General features: G+C 35.5%; 2 protein-coding genes across 4 annotated transcripts; both read left to right on the forward strand.

The window, feature by feature from the left end:
* Nucleotides 1-1,924: 1,924 nt before the first annotated feature.
* On the forward strand, nt 1,925-3,351 carry LOC119639909 (delta-aminolevulinic acid dehydratase). Its single transcript, XM_038037620.1, has one exon. It carries the CDS (start codon nt 2,143-2,145, stop codon nt 3,130-3,132), a length of 990 nt encoding a protein of 329 aa, XP_037893548.1. The 5' UTR covers nt 1,925-2,142; the 3' UTR covers nt 3,133-3,351.
* Nucleotides 3,352-4,363: 1,012 nt separating this feature from the next.
* On the forward strand, nt 4,364-8,622 carry LOC119639908. 3 transcript variants are annotated; one of them, XM_038037618.1, is made up of 7 exons: nt 4,364-4,573; nt 4,626-4,689; nt 4,750-5,805; nt 5,881-6,600; nt 6,659-6,791; nt 6,844-8,339; nt 8,399-8,622. In XM_038037618.1, exons 2-7 carry the CDS (start codon nt 4,629-4,631, stop codon nt 8,575-8,577), a joined length of 3,645 nt encoding a protein of 1,214 aa, XP_037893546.1. In that variant the 5' UTR covers nt 4,364-4,573; nt 4,626-4,628; the 3' UTR covers nt 8,578-8,622. The 3 variants fall into 3 exon arrangements, with proteins under 3 accessions (XP_037893546.1, XP_037893545.1, XP_037893547.1); XM_038037617.1 differs by having other exon boundaries at nt 4,364-4,560; XM_038037619.1 differs by having other exon boundaries at nt 4,496-4,525.
* Nucleotides 8,623-17,253: the final 8,631 nt, after the last annotated feature.

Raw genomic sequence — 17,253 nt, forward strand, 5'->3', positions numbered from 1 at the left:
AAATTTGCGAAAGTTAAGTTTTATATCAAATTACACTTATATACACATAAAGTATAATTTTTCATTAGGTTATTTATATGAGGTGGAATTCAGAAAATAGGGACACGTGTTCTGAATTTCTTAATTAATTATATTTACGTCAACCTATTACTATGAACGCATTATCATTAAGAAATACTGAAAATTAGCCCTTTTTACCATATAAAGATTCAATTTCCGTAAATTCGCCGTTCGATGCAAATTTTTCACACTGAAAATTGGATCTTTCTTAAGTCCGCATGTTGGGTTTTGCAAACATCCGCACAACTTAGTATATCGGTGTAAGGTATAAAAAGCGAAATGATACTGAAAAATACTAACAAGTAAAAAAATTTTTTTTATACACAAATGTTTTGACTTGAAATATTTGTCAAAAAAAATTGGAGAAAGAAAAATACTTCATTTTTCTTGTCAGTCAAAAAAGCTTTCAAATAATTACGTTCTCAATTCAAAGCTGAGAACACCACAATTTTCGGAAAAAAAGAAATAAAAAAAAAAAAAGAAATAAGTCCACGTCATTTCATATTTTGAAGAAGAAGAAAGAATAAGGAAAAACATATCACCAATTAAAAGTGACTTCGTTTTTTAATTTAACTAAAAAACAAGTGATATTAATTTACTTAAACTCTTCCATAAAAAGAAAGTATCATAGACTCGGCAAAGCGATATTTAGCATAAAAGGTATTAGGGGAAGTTTGCGTGCAGCCGGCACGCATGGTTCGATTTACTTTAATTTTTTTCTTTCAACTCGGTTGCATATGTAAGCTCGCGTTTTTCGGCAATCCCCTTCGCGAAGAGAGCCGTCTTTAGAAACTGTTTCCGTGTTAACATATATCCATAGTGAAGATCAAGATTTACGAGAATACTTTTATTAATTTAATTTGATTCTTCGGCCTCAGCTTTACAATATTATACTAAAGTTGGCATTTTCTGCAAGAAATACCACGTGAGTATACATAATTGAATATTTTTTTTTTAGTTTTTTTACTTCTGGCAATACTTCGTATTGTTAAAAGATTTCTTGATGTAATTTAAAATTTTATAAAAGGTTGATTTCTTTTACCATCGTTTTGAATAAATTTTTAATTTAATTAAAATTGATATGAATTTTGGCTGTAGACTAGCTAGAAAATGTGGCAAATTTTTGATACACACAGGCTACCATTAACACATTTCCCATTTGGGGACGTATGCTGTAAAAGAAAAATCTAACAAACAAGGCTAAAATTTCTAAGAAAATTGCTTACTGCTTTTTCATCCGAATTACGTCTCCTCTTCAAATTATTCCCTAATTAACTGGGCTTGATAGGTCGTAAGATGCAAGTTCTTTTATACCTCAGCATGAAAACAAGAAACTAAAAGCCGCTTCACAACGAATAAATTACTCAAATTAGCTGCGTATTTTTTTAAGATTGAGCTTTCTTTATATGCGTTCTTTATTCGACTATATTTAGTAGTAAAGCCCTGTCTTTAACCAGATTATTAATTTTAAAGGTAAAGAGAAATAAACCAGAACATTATAAACGACGCTAAGGAATCATATCGGATTATCATTACATCCCAACTATCCTATGATGTTTAGAATATTAACCTTACGATATTGTGCTTGCATTTATAATAACATCCCTGTGTTGACTGCCAATTAAATTTTTCAGCAAAATTAAAATTTACCCAACTATCTTCAGCGAAGTCATATGCAAGCACGTTCAGTCAAACCATTTTTGATATTTGGTCATATCATCCATCCTATTTAGGATTCAATGCTTGCAAGAGAGAGAAAGGTAGATATACAAAGAAAATAGAAAGCAATGTAAAACGTCGTTAACCCTAATACATTATTTTTTATATAAGTATTGTGAAAAATTAAAAACATGCTTCTAGTATATGTAGCATTTTTACTGACTACGGCAGCTACATTCGCAACGGCTGTGATAGGATGGCGCAGACCGGCCGAATATAAAAAATTTACTTATTTTTTTAAATAGAATTGTTTTTGTTATTTGAATAATTCAAGTGGAAACAAATATAAGAGGTGGCAGCCAAATATAGCTTAATGCACTTACTACTTAACCGATAAGGAAGTGTTAATTTATTTTACTTAAAATGGATATCAAGCTTCATAGTTGTTTACATCATCCGACCTTACGATTGCTCCAGGAACCTGGTTGTGAGATAACAACTTGCAATCTTATGTATCCTTTATTTTTAGTAAATGACGATGACGCAGAGGAAACTATCGCCAGTATGCCTGATCAGAAACGTTTCGGAGCGAATAGATTGCGTAAACATTTGGAACCTTTAATAGAAAAAGGTCTCAAATCGGTTTTATTGTTTGGTGTGATTGACAATTCTATGAAAGATGAAAATGCTACTCATGCTGATTCGGCAGAAAATCCTGTTATAAAAATTCTGCCATTATTATGTAAATGGTTTCCAAAGCTTCTAATTGCCTGCGATGTTTGTCTATGCCCATATATGAATCATGGACATTGCGGTATTTTGGATGATGACAATGTTATTCAAAATGCAGCAAGTATAAAACGTTTAGCTGAAGTGGCAGTGGCCTACGGAAAAGTTGGTGCTCACATTGTGGCTCCCTCTGATATGATGGATAATCGCATTAAAGCTATTAGAGACGCACTGATTGCAGCCCGTCTTGAAAACCGTGTTTCGATATTGTCGTATTCGGCGAAATTTGCTTCCAATTTTTATGGACCGTTCCGAGATGCTGCCCGATCAGCACCAGCTTTCAAGGATCGTCGCTGCTATCAATTACCCAGCGGTTCTAAAGGATTAGCTATGAGGGCTGTAGAACGTGACGTGATGGAAGGAGCGGATATGCTAATGGTGAAGCCGGGCATGCCATATTTAGATATTGTTAGACAAACAAAGAACCTCTTTCCGCAACATCCTCTCTATGTGTATCAGGTGTCGGGGGAATACGCCATGCTGTACCATGGTGCTCAACAGGGAGCATTTAATTTGAATGAGGTTCTTTTAGAATCGATGAAGGGCTTTCGTCGAGCTGGTGCTGATTGTATTATAACATATTTTACGCCGCGACTTTTAGATTTACTTAAAGAAAGTGACTAACGGGTGGCTAATTATACTTTGAGGTACTTAAAGATAATTTCATAAGTGGGCAGGAATTAAGTAAAGGACGTTCCAGCAATATAAACGCGCCGACGTAATTGACTTGACGATATCATTTTATATATTTTTGGGCATGTGTTCGTTTCTTTTTTTTCATTACTTTTTGTTTGCTAATACTTTTATAAATGAATAAAAAGGGTGCTCGAATTTTAAGTTGTAGTCAGGTAATGCTTACGCATGTTTTGTATATATTTACATTTCATTTAAAAATGATACGAGAATTTTTTACATCTTGTTTATTTCCGCTTAGCAGCAACGATTGCATAATTAATATCATTGTATTTTATTTAGAATTGAAAAGCTACTCTTATCCATAGAAAAAGATATTACATAATTAATGAGGAAAGTGCTCTCAATTCGAAAGCACTTAAAATTTCGAAACCCATAATTTTACACTAAAACTAGCGAAGCGGAATATTTAATTTTTAATTAGTTCATCAAAAAATTGGAAAAAAAGCTTTTTTCGAATTCCAAGTTTTTGTCACGATTATTAGCAAATCTAGGTATATATATATGGTATGGTATATATATATAACGCCGGTTGTTCTGGCAATGAGCAAGTTTTATGAAAGTTTCAAAATTCTGCCCAATTACCTAAGGTAATCATTAGTGCATTAAGGAATAATTCGGCGCTAGCACTAGGAAGGAAACGGCAAATTTGAAAGCAAAGTAAAATTTGGAAAATAGAGAAATAATTAACAAGTAAAATGCTCACTACGTTATATATATATGACTGTCACATATACTCCATAAATGGCTTGATAATTTGGAAAGGAAATTTGGAATTTTTGACTTCTTTTTCTTCCCTTTTCCGTGCTCACAAAAACAAAATATAATTATATGGTTAGCTTTTTAAACATCGTATGATTTTATGGCAAAAATGAACTATCGCTGTACATACGCACACTGCATTGCTGCGGAATACATGGCGTACTTTACTGTTTTATGGGCATAGAAAAGTAATATAAAATTATATGCACTCAAACCCGTATATTTAGTTTAATCTAACATTATTCCTTACAAGCGAATTTTGTAAAAAGCCCTCATAGCTAATGCTTTTTTCTAGTTAAGAATATTATGCTTTATATTGGCAATACTATCATCCACAAACTCGCATATATAAAACCTCCGAGTTGTAAAACTTTTAACTCTTGGGTAAAAGTGCCTTTAGCATTTAGTTGGAAATCTCCATATAAAGTCAGATAGAGAGAATTTGCTATTTGCTTAAAGAATTGATAATTTTTCGTTAAAAAGAAAAGAAAGAGTCAATTTTCTTATCAAAGCGCCATAAATGCTTAATAAAGATTTACAATAATAAATAATTTAAAGCAAAGTAAAAACCAAAACGGATCGCACAGTTTACAAAGAGTATAGCACTAAAGTTACAGCGTCCACTTTTAGTACTTTGTATACCCGAATTTTTTTTTTTTTAGATTATGGGTCGCCGTTGTTGTATTGCTGGTTGCGCCTCCACATCACGGTTGCCGGAACACCACGGTGAATATTTCTATATATATTTCTATATATTATATATACTTTAATCTCTGATGATTATAGGTGTCACTTATCACTCATTCCCTTTGGATCAGAGTACTCGAGTGATATGGATACGCAATACACGTATAAGCGCTGAAAGACAAATCACTAAAAGTGTTTTAGTTTGCTCGCGACATTTTAGGCGGGCAGATTTTCAACCTCAACGTAGCGGTAAATATCTACTTAAACAACGAGTTTTCCCTACGGTCTTTCCATGGGGAAAGATGGATAGTGCGCAAATTGAAGCAGACATGGAGTTTTTAAGTTCTTCCACGGGTGCGCCTGCGCCGCTTTTACCAGCACCATCTTCTTCTACAGTAGATGAGGATACCAAAGCTACCGTAGCAGCAACAGTAGCGCAAATTATGGCTCAGACTGCTGAATTAAACGCTGCAGCAACCACAAAAACTTCTAAAATCAATGAAAGGAATGAAGAAAATAGCGCAAAAGATGAAAATGCTGCATCCAGCACATCTTCAGGCATTAAGTATCAGCCTATTACGTCTTTCAGCGTTGGTTTGCGTTTGGAGGTTAAAGAAGAATTGAAGGAAATATGGCACGCAGCCAGAGTTGTAGATGTCGACGACATTAATGAATTTGAGATTCTAGTTAAATTTGAAAAAACCGGAAAGACTAATTCGGCTATTGTCGGTACTGAAGAATGGATCCCTATGAATTCTCCACGTTTACGTCAAAGAATTTCAACAAAATCTGCACACCCAGAACACACATTTGCTTTGGAAGAGAAATGCATGGCCCGTTGGTCGGGACCGAGTAAATATCCCGGAACAGTGAAGAAAGTACTGCCGAATGATATGTATGAGGTTTTGTTTGATGATGGTTACAAAAAGAATGTCAAAGCCATACATATGAGTAAAACATCACTTAACCAAAGAGAAGAATCATCTGTAATCACAGATGCAGCGATTGACACAACAAACGTTGGTGCGTTATCTTCCGCGGTCGGATTGAAGCGGGCAGCCGCTAACCCTTCTTCATCGGGGGGTGGTAAAAAACGTTCTCTGAATGGACCAAGGCGTGACTGGCCATTATTAGATATGTCGAAATTGGATTTAAGTAAGCTGCTCTTTTTTTTTTTAAACTCTACTTCACAGTTTATTTCACTGGGCTGATGTTTCACATATCTTTCAGGCTCTTTGAATCTCCCTGAAATACCGCGGGATGGTGAGTGGACATGTCATTGGGTAAATGATCAACCAATTGGTCGTGAGGGTTATCTTATCGTAGGAGAACATCGTAAGCCCACGGTTATTGTCGAAGATTGGCGTCTCCCTCCTGGTTGGATAAAACATATGTACCAACGGTCTAACGTTTTGGGCAAATGGGACGTAATTTTGGTGACGCCTAGTAGCAAGCGTTTTAGATCGAAATCCGATTTAAAACTTTATTTGGAGGAGCAAGGACAAGTATATAATCCAGACATTTATGATTTTAGCATTCATCGTCGTCGTGCTAAAGATATTAATTGCTATGTTTTCACACCGGACTACGTACCATCTCATCCAATTAAAGCTAAATCTGCATTGCATTCATCTCCAGATAATGCGCCTGAAACTAAACGTTCTAATGGAAATGCAAACGTAACAAATAAACAAGCAACGACTGTTAATCACTTTTTAGAAAGTCCTGTAGCTGAATCTACGCCACCAATAGAGTTGTTGACTTCTTCCGCAGCTAGTGAAGACAAAAATATAACCCAGGTAGTCTCCGAGATTCCACCCAAACAATTATTGGAATCCGCTGAAGCCAGTTCAACCCCAACACCTTCTACTACCCCAACCGTAATGACGAAAGAGGAAAGTACATCGACAACAACAACCTCTGAGCACCCTAAAGTCGATAAAGGTTTTGGTGGGTGCCTTGTGATCTTCTAAATTGTAAATGATAATTCAATTCCCGCTCTTTTTAGCTGTTATCGGAGGTCTGAAGGTACAAATTATCGACAATCTATTTCGTTGCCCTCAGGAAGGCTGTTCAAAAAATTTTCGCAAAGAGAATCATTTGCAAATACATGTCAAACATTACCATCAGGATCTAAATAAGTAAGAATTTTATAAGAAATACGAAGTTTTTATCAAATTTTTGCATCAATAGATTGCTGGGTTCCTGTCCGAAAATGCAAGAATTAGCTGAAAAACGTACACACACATCCGAACATGATTCCAGTGAACCTACACCGAAAAACCAAATACCTAATCAACAATTTTTCGCAAAGCTTCATCAGCAAGATCTAGAACAGAGCAGAGCACATAGACGCAGTATGGGGGTGATGAAACAACCGAATGAAGCCACCCCGCCCATTGCAGAATCAAAAGATAATATCATGAAAACTGATGACCAAGACATAAAAGCATCTGTTACTTCGCATACCCTTAATGAGTCGGCAAATCAGTTGGATTCTACTGCTGAAAGCTCAATAGTTAAGGATTCGTTCAGCTCACCTACTCTAGATAATAATCTCAACGAATCTGGAACAATAGGGATAAATTTAAATGAGCCCTCTACATCCAAAAGGCTTTCTCCTACGAAACGTACTTCGGGCTCGAGAAAAAGTCAACGTCAACGCACTACTCGTCGTTATTTGACTGCAGCTCAGGCTACCGCTGGGACTGCTGCTTTGACTTCTTTGGTAATGGCTTCAGACACAAGTTTCGGCGGGGTTACTGATTTAGAGGAGACTAGACACTCCTTTAATGCAACTCCTGATCATGGTACAAGTGCCACAAAAAAACGCAAGTCCACCGCCGTTATCAATGCTCCAGCTACCCCTTTAAGTGGCGTTGACTCGCCTATAACTGCCGATTCAGGTTCGGCAGGTTCCTTTGCCGTTCCCTCGTCGAATGAAAATGAAGTTGCTCATACTCCCCAATACATTAAAGAAAATGGTGAACTAATCAAAATAGTCCGTATGCGTCAAGAAGAGATTATCAATTGCTTATGTGGATACGGTGAAGAAGATGGACTTATGATACAGTGCGAGTTATGCTTATGCTGGCAGCATGGCTTTTGCAATGGTATTGATAAAGAATCGCAAGTACCCGAGAAATACGTTTGTTATATTTGTCGTCATCCTCAAAGAGCTCGTGAATCTATGCTTTTTAAGCACGATCAAGATTGGTTGTATGAAGGTAAATTACCTCAGGCGAATTATCACTCTTCAGATCCTTCGGCATCAAATAAATTTGATTTCCTTAAAAGATGTCACACGCTAACAGGTAATCTCTTGGAATTGAAAAATTTCATGCATTCATTGCGTGTCAAGATCAATATAGCGAACAATAAATATCATCCTAAACTTTATTTATGGGCTAAACGTTGGGATGAAACGCCCATTAAATCAGAAATAAAAAATTCCGAACAGCAGAGCACAAATGATAACAAAGCTCAATTTTCACCAGTTAATAGTAGCACTTCGCCATCGAAGAAAATCAAGTTGGAATCTGCAACGCCTCTGAAACCCGTGCCCAATATACCGCAACCCGAGGCACCTATAGACCCTGTTGAATGTCAGCAACGTCTACTTGAGCATATTAAAGTACAGCAACAGTTAGTAATGAGTCGCTTGGAAGAAATCGAACTCGCTATAGACGGTTTGTGAAAATTTTTTTTTTTTAATTTATATTTTTTTTTTAAATGATCATTTTTGCAGACTTGGAACGTAATGATAGCTTGGAAGATTTAAAAGGAGCCAATTGCAGTGGCACCAAAGATGTTTTAGCTGCGTTTATTAAAGAATTGGACACGATTAAGCAAATCGCTAAACTTAACACGTTGGAACATCGAAAATTGGCCAATAAAAGTCCACCAGCTTTACCGGCCGGAAAATAAAATGGCTTTTCTGCATGAATTAAGATTTTTGTTTGTAAAAAGTATATAAAACGATACACCTTGGCATCATTCGTTATTTTATTAAATCTATATAATAAAATAAAACTTTATCGAATTCTTATTATCATAAAGTTTGGCAAATACTGTTTATTGGAAGACTTAAATGAGTTAAAAGAAATTGATTTGTAGGTGTTTTTAAGATCTTTTCACATGTTAAACAACGAAATGTGTCGTAAAACGCAGAACGTTGTCTACACTTGCTAAGCTGCATCAATTGAAACGTTCAGAAAATTTCACAACAATATTGCCATCAAATGCCATTGACCGAAAGTTATAACATTGCCATTTATTTCGTTAGTTTAAAACATTGCACACTATCGAAGAGCATTTGAATGTGTTTGCATCGTGCATCATGCAATATTTTTTTTTACTTAATACTCATGCGAAATACATTTTCCTCAAATACAATGCGATGAAAGCTACGTGTTTAATTACATATACGCACATATAATTAAATTACATTTTAACATTTTTTTTTATTTTACATTAAAAGCCAAACTCAATTGACTCTTAGAAGTAAATCTTGTACGAATTATGATTAAAAACTAGCGTAAAGTATATAAAAAGCACTAAAGAGAAAAAAATAATAATAGTAAAGAAAAAAAAAACATGTAAAATGTAGGCAACGGGATGGTAAACAGCACCAATTAATTTTCAAATCATAATGAGATATTAAGGATAACAGTTAATTTAAATGCAGCGTAGGCAAATACCTAGTAATTAAGCAAAATTGTTTTGATAAATTTTAAAGAATTCGATATTGAGATTGGGTAAGAGACACCATTTAGGGTTCTGCAAACAACTCTAAACGGGTTAAACAGCCCTTAATTATATTTACAATCACTCAGCTTAATGAACATGAAGTGACTAGTGACATTAAAACTTATTTCACCAAGTAGTGTGGACGAGTCGATAGTATCATTAATTAATTTAATTAAGAAAGAGGGACCAAGAATAAATCTACGGTTCTCAAGTGACGGTTAGGATAATAGAAGCGACCTCAATTGGATCCAGTTAACATCTGTAGGAAGGAGAGCGCAGAACAGAGGCATGCTCAAGTATTGGTCTAACCAAACACATGTACAACTTTCTTGCCATGTAAGGATCCCTTGGGTCTTTGGATCATCTCTTAACGAAATCAAGCGCGGACGTAGCTTTAATTGGGGAGAGCTCAATGTGCATATTAAAACGTAATCTTTGGTCAAACAAAACACCTAAGCCGATGGACCAATTAACGTATTCCAACTTGCTTGAGTCAATGAAATACTTAATACTGAATGACTTCCTTCTATGTAACGAACTTATTTAAATTAGTTTGAAGATGATACGATTGTGATTCCAAGGAGAAGAAAGAAAACAGTTTAACATTGTCAGAGTAAATTAAATAAACAGCGTCCTAAGTAGCTGCTTTGAGGGACGATCCCGAGGGATCTTCAATGCAGATGCGAGCTTATCTATTTCACTAACTAGAAAGGGAAGCCAGAGGGCTGGAGTTTGAAGATCAATAAGTTATGGTCAACTTTGTCAAACGCTTTGCTAAAATCAGTCCGTACGAGATCCTTCAACACATGGCAAGTAAGTTCGTAAGAGATTAGTGACAGTAGATCTGGCTTTTCGAAAGCCATGCTGAAATGGAGAAATATAAGATTTAATAACAAAAGCTGTGTAACAATTCGCCCAAATAATTCAGATAAGACACCCAATTTGGCGGTGCCTCTATAGCTCTCTACGTGATGTCTATTTCCACATTTGTGAATTGGGGTAAGGATACTATTCTTTCAACACCAGATTTCAAGGACTGATAAAAAATCATCCATCAAATAACACCACATAGCTCGACAGAGGCGGTTTTAAGTATACATGGCGGAATCTCATCCTGTCCAGGCGCAGAACAATATTTTAAAGATTTAAAACCATCTAACACATCATTTTCTGAAATGATCAAGTTAGTAATCGAAACCGAGCTAGATATCCCATACGGATAGTTGAAAGTTCAATCGGAATTAGGAGTTGAAAAATTTGGTCGGAAGTATTCAGCAAAGAGATTCGAGATTTCAATATCATCAGAGGACTCAACCAGAATTATAACTGCAACATCATGGAACTTGTGGCAACTTGTAGTCTCCCAAAGCTCTTACTAAATCAATAGGTTTAGACTTTCCGGCAACGTCACAAATGAGGCCAGAATGTTTCTTAAAAATGGACAGAATCATTTCCGTTCAAATGGCAATAAATTCAACGTCGGGACTAGTAGAATATTTAATGGCACGGGACGGGACTGCAGAAGTTGTGGCAATTAAGACACCAACATCATTGCAATCCAATCGATCCTTTTTGAAAACCTGGAAAGAATTGTGAAAAAGTTACGATAAATGTAAATAAAGCTTTAACCAAGTTTCGGTGAAGCCAAAACAAGGAAACTCCGTGTTCACTGAATTTAGAATAGTGGGACGCATTTTTGAGTTTAGGCCCCTAACGTTTTACTGAGTGAAACTTGCTGGTCGTGAAAAAACATTTAGTTTTTTAGGGTGGAAAGAGTAACCGAATTAGTATTACGGAGTCGATCCCGAGGAATGACTTCCTTATTTAAGGATCCAATTGGCCACAGTGGTTTGTTTAGCAAAATTTCCATATATTTAGTCAGAATTAATACTTTAAAAGACGAGATAGCTCTAGGTTGAGATGGAGCCAATTTGAAAATGCTTACGCTCTTCAAATTGATGGATAGTATTTTTGCACCCAGACAACTTTTTATGTTACCCACAGAGGTGTCAGGCGCCAGTCTTGACATGAATATTGCCTTTGTAGGGGGTGCTGCCGTACAGCAGACGTCATCCCTATTACCAGCAATAGCATTTGCAAATTAGTTCAGAACATCCAATCTTTGTGTCCGTGAACAGCTTATAAAAGCCAATATCCCGCTTTCTAGAAGGATCAAGGAATGCATCTGGCAGCACAGCCATTAGTACCAGCACACTTCGCATGATAAAAGCGATCGTAAGGCCAACAGGCAATGGACCGTTCAGATTCAGGGCCCGTTTTTGTTCGACGTGATGTAATAAAACCTCCTACGTAAAAAAGTAACACACAAGAGATTGAAGAGCGAAGACAGAGAGATTGTGAAAAAAAAAAGTTCATCTCACACATAAAAATTATCTCTCAAATTGGACGTAAGCTACGCACTACTAAAAGATACAGTAAATAAGGAGCAAGAGAAAAAACTGTAAACACACAAAAGGAAAAAAACAACAAGCAGACTTATTATGGAGAGCACCAAATTCTGAAGCCAAAATGAATATTACCACAAAACTATTAAAATAATTCACTTAATTTAAGCAACTTTTTTACTTAATAATCAAATTATTCTTTAAACGCCTATAAAGCATTAAATTAAGAACAAGAAATTGGAAAATTTCTTCGCATAAAAAAAAACAGTGCGATCACAACGGGCGGGGAGAGTTGCCAAACTTTTGAGTGTTTGATAAGCTAAGTAAATACATGTAGCAGTTTAGCGCGTCCTTACGTAATACTTGCAAACACTCCTCTTTTTATATACATCACCGAAGGATTACGGAGTACATTTTTTTTGTCAAAACGCTTGCAACACCCAGAAGGAGGCATCAGAGATTTCACAAGGTACATCTATCCTCGATCAGCATCAAATTCATTCAACATTCTCTTGGCCGCGAAACTGAAACTATCGACTTCAAATTTGCCGGAAAACATTCTATGTATTCTTAATCAGCATCAAATTCTACATCGATTTACGCATGTCCATCTATCCGTCCGCGTGTCCGGCCGTCTATGTAATGTATGTTGTAAACATTTACGTGGCCGCAAAAATGAAGCATTGCAAATCCTTGCACGCAGGTTGGTATTGAAAACGAGCTAAATTGGTTGAAGGGCAGGCTTTATTTGTGTATCTGTGGTAAAAATTCTCTCGCTTACACATTTGCAAAAGAATTTTTGAATGATCTAAAGTTTTCAATGGTCAAGCCTACACGCTTTTGCGTTTGAAACCAGAAAAAATCAGCCGAGCCCACTCCTTATTATGGAGCATAAAAATTTAATTCTTTTATTTTTTTTGTCTTTTTTAGAATAACGATAATGACGGTGAAAGATTCGGTCACGACTGAATATAATTTTTTTATTTGTTTTGTTGGAAGTGTTCAATTACATGGCTGATTAATAAAAACTATTGCATGAGAATTTCAGAATTTTGCTTTATAATCAGTCAGAATATCTGCATTAATTAAAACTAGTAGAGGTACAAAAACAAAAAAAAAAAAAAGGAAAGAAAAGAAAATTAATAAAAACTTGCGTAACACATTGTCTCCTTTGCAATCTTCATTATAAGCAGATTTAAGCAGGATTATTTTTACATCCACTGACACAATGCAGCTACACTTGCATTGTGGCTGATATACCTTGTAGTTAAGGGGCTTTCAACAACAAGAACAACAATAACAACATGTCTTGCATAAAAGCGGTGAATATATAGTTTATGTGAATTTTTATTTTCTTTATTTTTGCGGTAAAAATTTCATTCTAACTTTCGCTGCCATTGTTGTTGTTTTGATATTCTAGCGAAAGTAACCAAAACGATATAATCAGATTAGTCAAGATAATGATGTAAAGCACAAAATTTATGCATGAAAAAGAAAAAAATAAATAAATAAATAAATGCATTATTTTTTGCAGGCAAATTTAAGTTTTAGTTTTATAAGTTTCTTGCTGCACCTTTAATAAATGCTCGTAACTTTTCAAAGTGCTCTGCTGGCAGTGATAACATATTAGCAGAGGGGAGAGTCACTGGTTATGCTTACATCCTAGTAATTGTTTTTAATGGGATCATATATTAATTGTACAACTAATACTCACGATTGGCTTGCTTAACCAGTGCAAGTTCAGCTAACTGTTGCTGTAGACTAGATAAAGCAACTTCAGTCATCCTTAGCTCTTATTAAGAAGTCTATTTTTTCCATTAATGCAAACGTAAAGGCTAACAGGTAACGTAAGGGAAAGTAAGTTACAAATTGATTTAGAAATATAAACTACAATTTTATAGTCGAGCGCGGCTGACTTATACATAATAATCCTGTGCATTACAAATGGTTTTAACTACCTACACCACATGTGGTACAAGAAGTTACTAAGTTTGTGCGGATGTACGTAACACCGAGAAGGACCTTATTATACCGATCGATTCAGTAAGGAATTCTGCAATGATTCTGCAACGATTCTTATCCGTCCATTGTAATCGTAACATGTACAAATCCTCTCTGTCTGTGAGAATATGGACCTAAAAAGTGTCTTATACTTTGCCATCTTTAAATTTAATGAGCAAGGAACATCGTAAGGAGAAGTGTAAAAAAAGGTCTAAAGTTTTCTTTTGTTATATGGCAAGAAGGTAGATCAAAGGGTTTATCAGACTTAATTTCGGGGTCTTCCATTGCAAATCATGGGCCGAAGGAGACTATAGATAGGATAGTGTACAGAATGGTCCAGAGCTAATCATCTGACCGTTCGGTAAGTAGGTTTCGTCCATCCGTTTATTTCTATAAAGTAAAGAACGTGTATTTCTTTTAGATGCAACCGTCCGGCGAGGTGTCCGTAGAACAAAAATTTAAAACCCCCACACATCTCCCGAAGTAGCAAGTTCAGCAATAACACGTGCGTTCGTCAACACAGCCTCCGATCCACTTAAGGGTGGCCCTAAAAATAATACAGTACATAGTTCCATATTCACACAGGCAATAAGAATTTACAAACGTAGCCGTTATATCCGTCCGTCCGTCTTGTTCTCTTGCGTTCATATATAGTAGATAGATGAAAATCGAAGTGTATGACCAAAACGATGCCTGCACTTTGGTCCTCACAGCATGTGCATATACATATAAAAAAATTCTTTTTTTAATTGATATTTTAATTTAATTTCTTTAAAAATAAATGAAAAATCAATAATCTTCAATATTTTATTATGTCTCGTACGGAAGGATTAAAGTGCTGAACGCCATAAATGTGTTTGCATCATGCATCAAGCGTTCAAATGTCGAAATATAATATGATTGTATGTGTGCTTACGTATCTAAACATATGCTTTGAATCGCATAACTCGGTTGGATTTCTTATAAATATTGAATTATTAACAAAATCAACAAAGCATTATAACTTTGAGCAAGTGATTTGTGTTAGTTGACTTGTGTATAAAAAGGAAAAGTGTTACATCTCAAGTCGCATTGTGTAAATGAATGCAATGTGTGAGCGTACACAAGCACTTGAGATAAATTTTACTATTTTTAATGAAAAACACAGCGAAATGATTGAAGCTTGTCTGTCCGTCTTCCTGCCTGATGTCTCCCGGTGTATTTTTTGTTCAAGGCATGAACTCCATCGATTTTAGATCGGATCGCAGATACTAAATCCTATTGTAATGACTATGGGCCGTGGATCCCACATAAAATACCGCACACTACTCTAGAGTTATTCATATAACATCGTTTTTATTTGATCAGTTATTTAAAGGATTCCTTTGATTCCTGCTTGCGTATACCGTGATGGTTGATAAGAATTATACAATATTTTTTAGGAGAAAGGAATAGCCGGTGCTTGAACACATCCGACTTGAAAAAGGGAACGTCTGAAGTGGCTGCGAAGCATTTACAGCTACAGGTTTCATGCTAAGGTGAGCAGGGTGTGTAAAGACTGAGCTGTTGCTTATTCCTTGCGAAAACGACCTAAAAGATCGGCACAAACTTAGCTTATATCTATCAACTTACACGCCCCAATTTACTAAAAGGTCTCAAGGGCCTACCTCAAGGGCAACAAAGGCTCGCTCGAAGTCGGATTAAAATTAGCATTGAAAATATATTAGAATTAAAATTGTTTTCAGACGTACGGACGCGAAGCTGTATTAGTACTAATAAGTTTTTAGTAGTAATAAGTGTTAAATGAATGGTGTATCGCAACGCCGCCAAGAAGACAATGCAGCGGATTTGACTTCAACAGACAATAGTTTATTTGCACATAGCGCTTAGACAGTTTCTTTTGATTTATAACAATACCTACCGCAAAGGCATCCGTAACCGCAATTTTTCATCATTTGAGTGCATAATGATTTCTCTCTATAATAGGACATCATCCATAATGATGATTTAGTTGAGTTTCATGTATAAGTAGGAATAAAATAAACTAAAATAAATAAATGAAATAAATAATCCACAGGTTAATGGCGACGACCTTTGCTAATCTAGGAAGGTTGGTATGCGAGTGAGTGAGATGGCGAAAGAAATATTTCTAGTCTTTAATTGGAACAATGTTGTCACGAAGTCAGAAACCTTTCCCACTCGATTTTCTGTACACCGTTCTCCCAGATACGTTGTAGGAAATGCATTGAGAAATTCACAAGCAATGATATGAAAACTAAAGGATTGAGAATGCTATAGTCAGGCAAAGCCGCCTATTAGATTAAATATTACATCACTTGGCTTAATTAATAGTTCACCATGTAAGTGCATAATTTTCATGAAAGCTCTCGTATTTGAGGATTTTCAAATGTCGAAGCATTTGTGGCTTCTTAACAAGCCACAAATTATGCTCTTTTGCTTTCATGAGAGACCCTATAAATGGTGCGGTCTGAAAAATAGATTTATGTGATCCAAATTCCCTTTGGTTGACTTACTAAGGACAGGTTTTCATTGTGCATGCAAGCATTATTTTTCTTTGGAACCCTTATATGGATTGGATGCAAAAAGTAGATACGCGCGGCTCAATTTCCAAAAAATTATTACCATATAACGAGTTCTCCTTAAGAAATATTAAAAATTAGGCTTCTTATTATATCAAAGGACGGTTATAAGATAAGAGATTCAATAAATGGCACTTAAAAGTTTTCATACCTATTAAAAATCTACCTATTATTACTAAGTGGTTTTTGGTTCGAAATTGTAAAATTTATAATATTTCTTCTTCTAGCGACTTATGAAAATAAAACGTTGTATGGAGTGTGCTCAAAAAAGTGGTCCTGTCTAAATTATTCTCAAAATATTTCAAGAATTGCGACCTGTAGATTAAACACAGAAATCGATGGGCAAACGTCACGTCTCGACAAATGGATAGGCGGACAGCCGGACAGACAAGCTTGGGTATAGCAAAATGTGGGTCTATCTCAAGTCTTTCTAAATATATGTCTTATAGCATAGGTAGTGTAGGGTGTGAAAAGAAATCAATATAGTGTTATTAGTGTAGTTTATATGATATTTATTGCTGACTTTTAGTCAAATTGAGTTACGAAGTATGTTACGTGAAGATGAGAGTTTTACTTCACTTCGAATATATAAGATGTGAGTCGAAATGTGGAACAAAAGGTTGAAAATGATGCTTAATCTGATTAAAACGCATCCTCTATGGTATTAATATTAATTCGCCTTACAATCACTTCAGAGTGTTATTCCAACATAACAACAAATGTACGTAGATATATAAAAGACAAAGGTGTACATCAAGTTACTTAAATTTACCTCTAACTTATAGCAAAACAAAGCCAACTAAAAGATATAATCGCGTTCAATGAATACTTCGCAATTACTGTTTGAATTTAATTTATAAGGTTATTAT

This window comes from Glossina fuscipes, unplaced genomic scaffold, assembly GCF_014805625.2.
Source record: "Glossina fuscipes isolate IAEA_lab_2018 unplaced genomic scaffold, Yale_Gfus_2 114, whole genome shotgun sequence".
NCBI classification, from domain to species: Eukaryota; Metazoa; Arthropoda; class Insecta; order Diptera; family Glossinidae; genus Glossina; species Glossina fuscipes.

Coding starts and splice junctions, on each gene's coding strand:
- LOC119639909 (XM_038037620.1), top strand. CDS start 2,143: ATGGATATCAAGCTTCATAGTTGTTTACATCATCCGACCTTACGATTG.
- LOC119639908 (XM_038037618.1), top strand. CDS start 4,629: ATGGGTCGCCGTTGTTGTATTGCTGGTTGCGCCTCCACATCACGGTTG. Junction 6,601..6,658: donor TAAAGTCGATAAAGGTTTTG/GTGGGTGCCTTG, acceptor CGCTCTTTTTAG/CTGTTATCGGAGGTCTGAAG. Junction 8,340..8,398: donor AATCGAACTCGCTATAGACG/GTTTGTGAAAAT, acceptor TCATTTTTGCAG/ACTTGGAACGTAATGATAGC.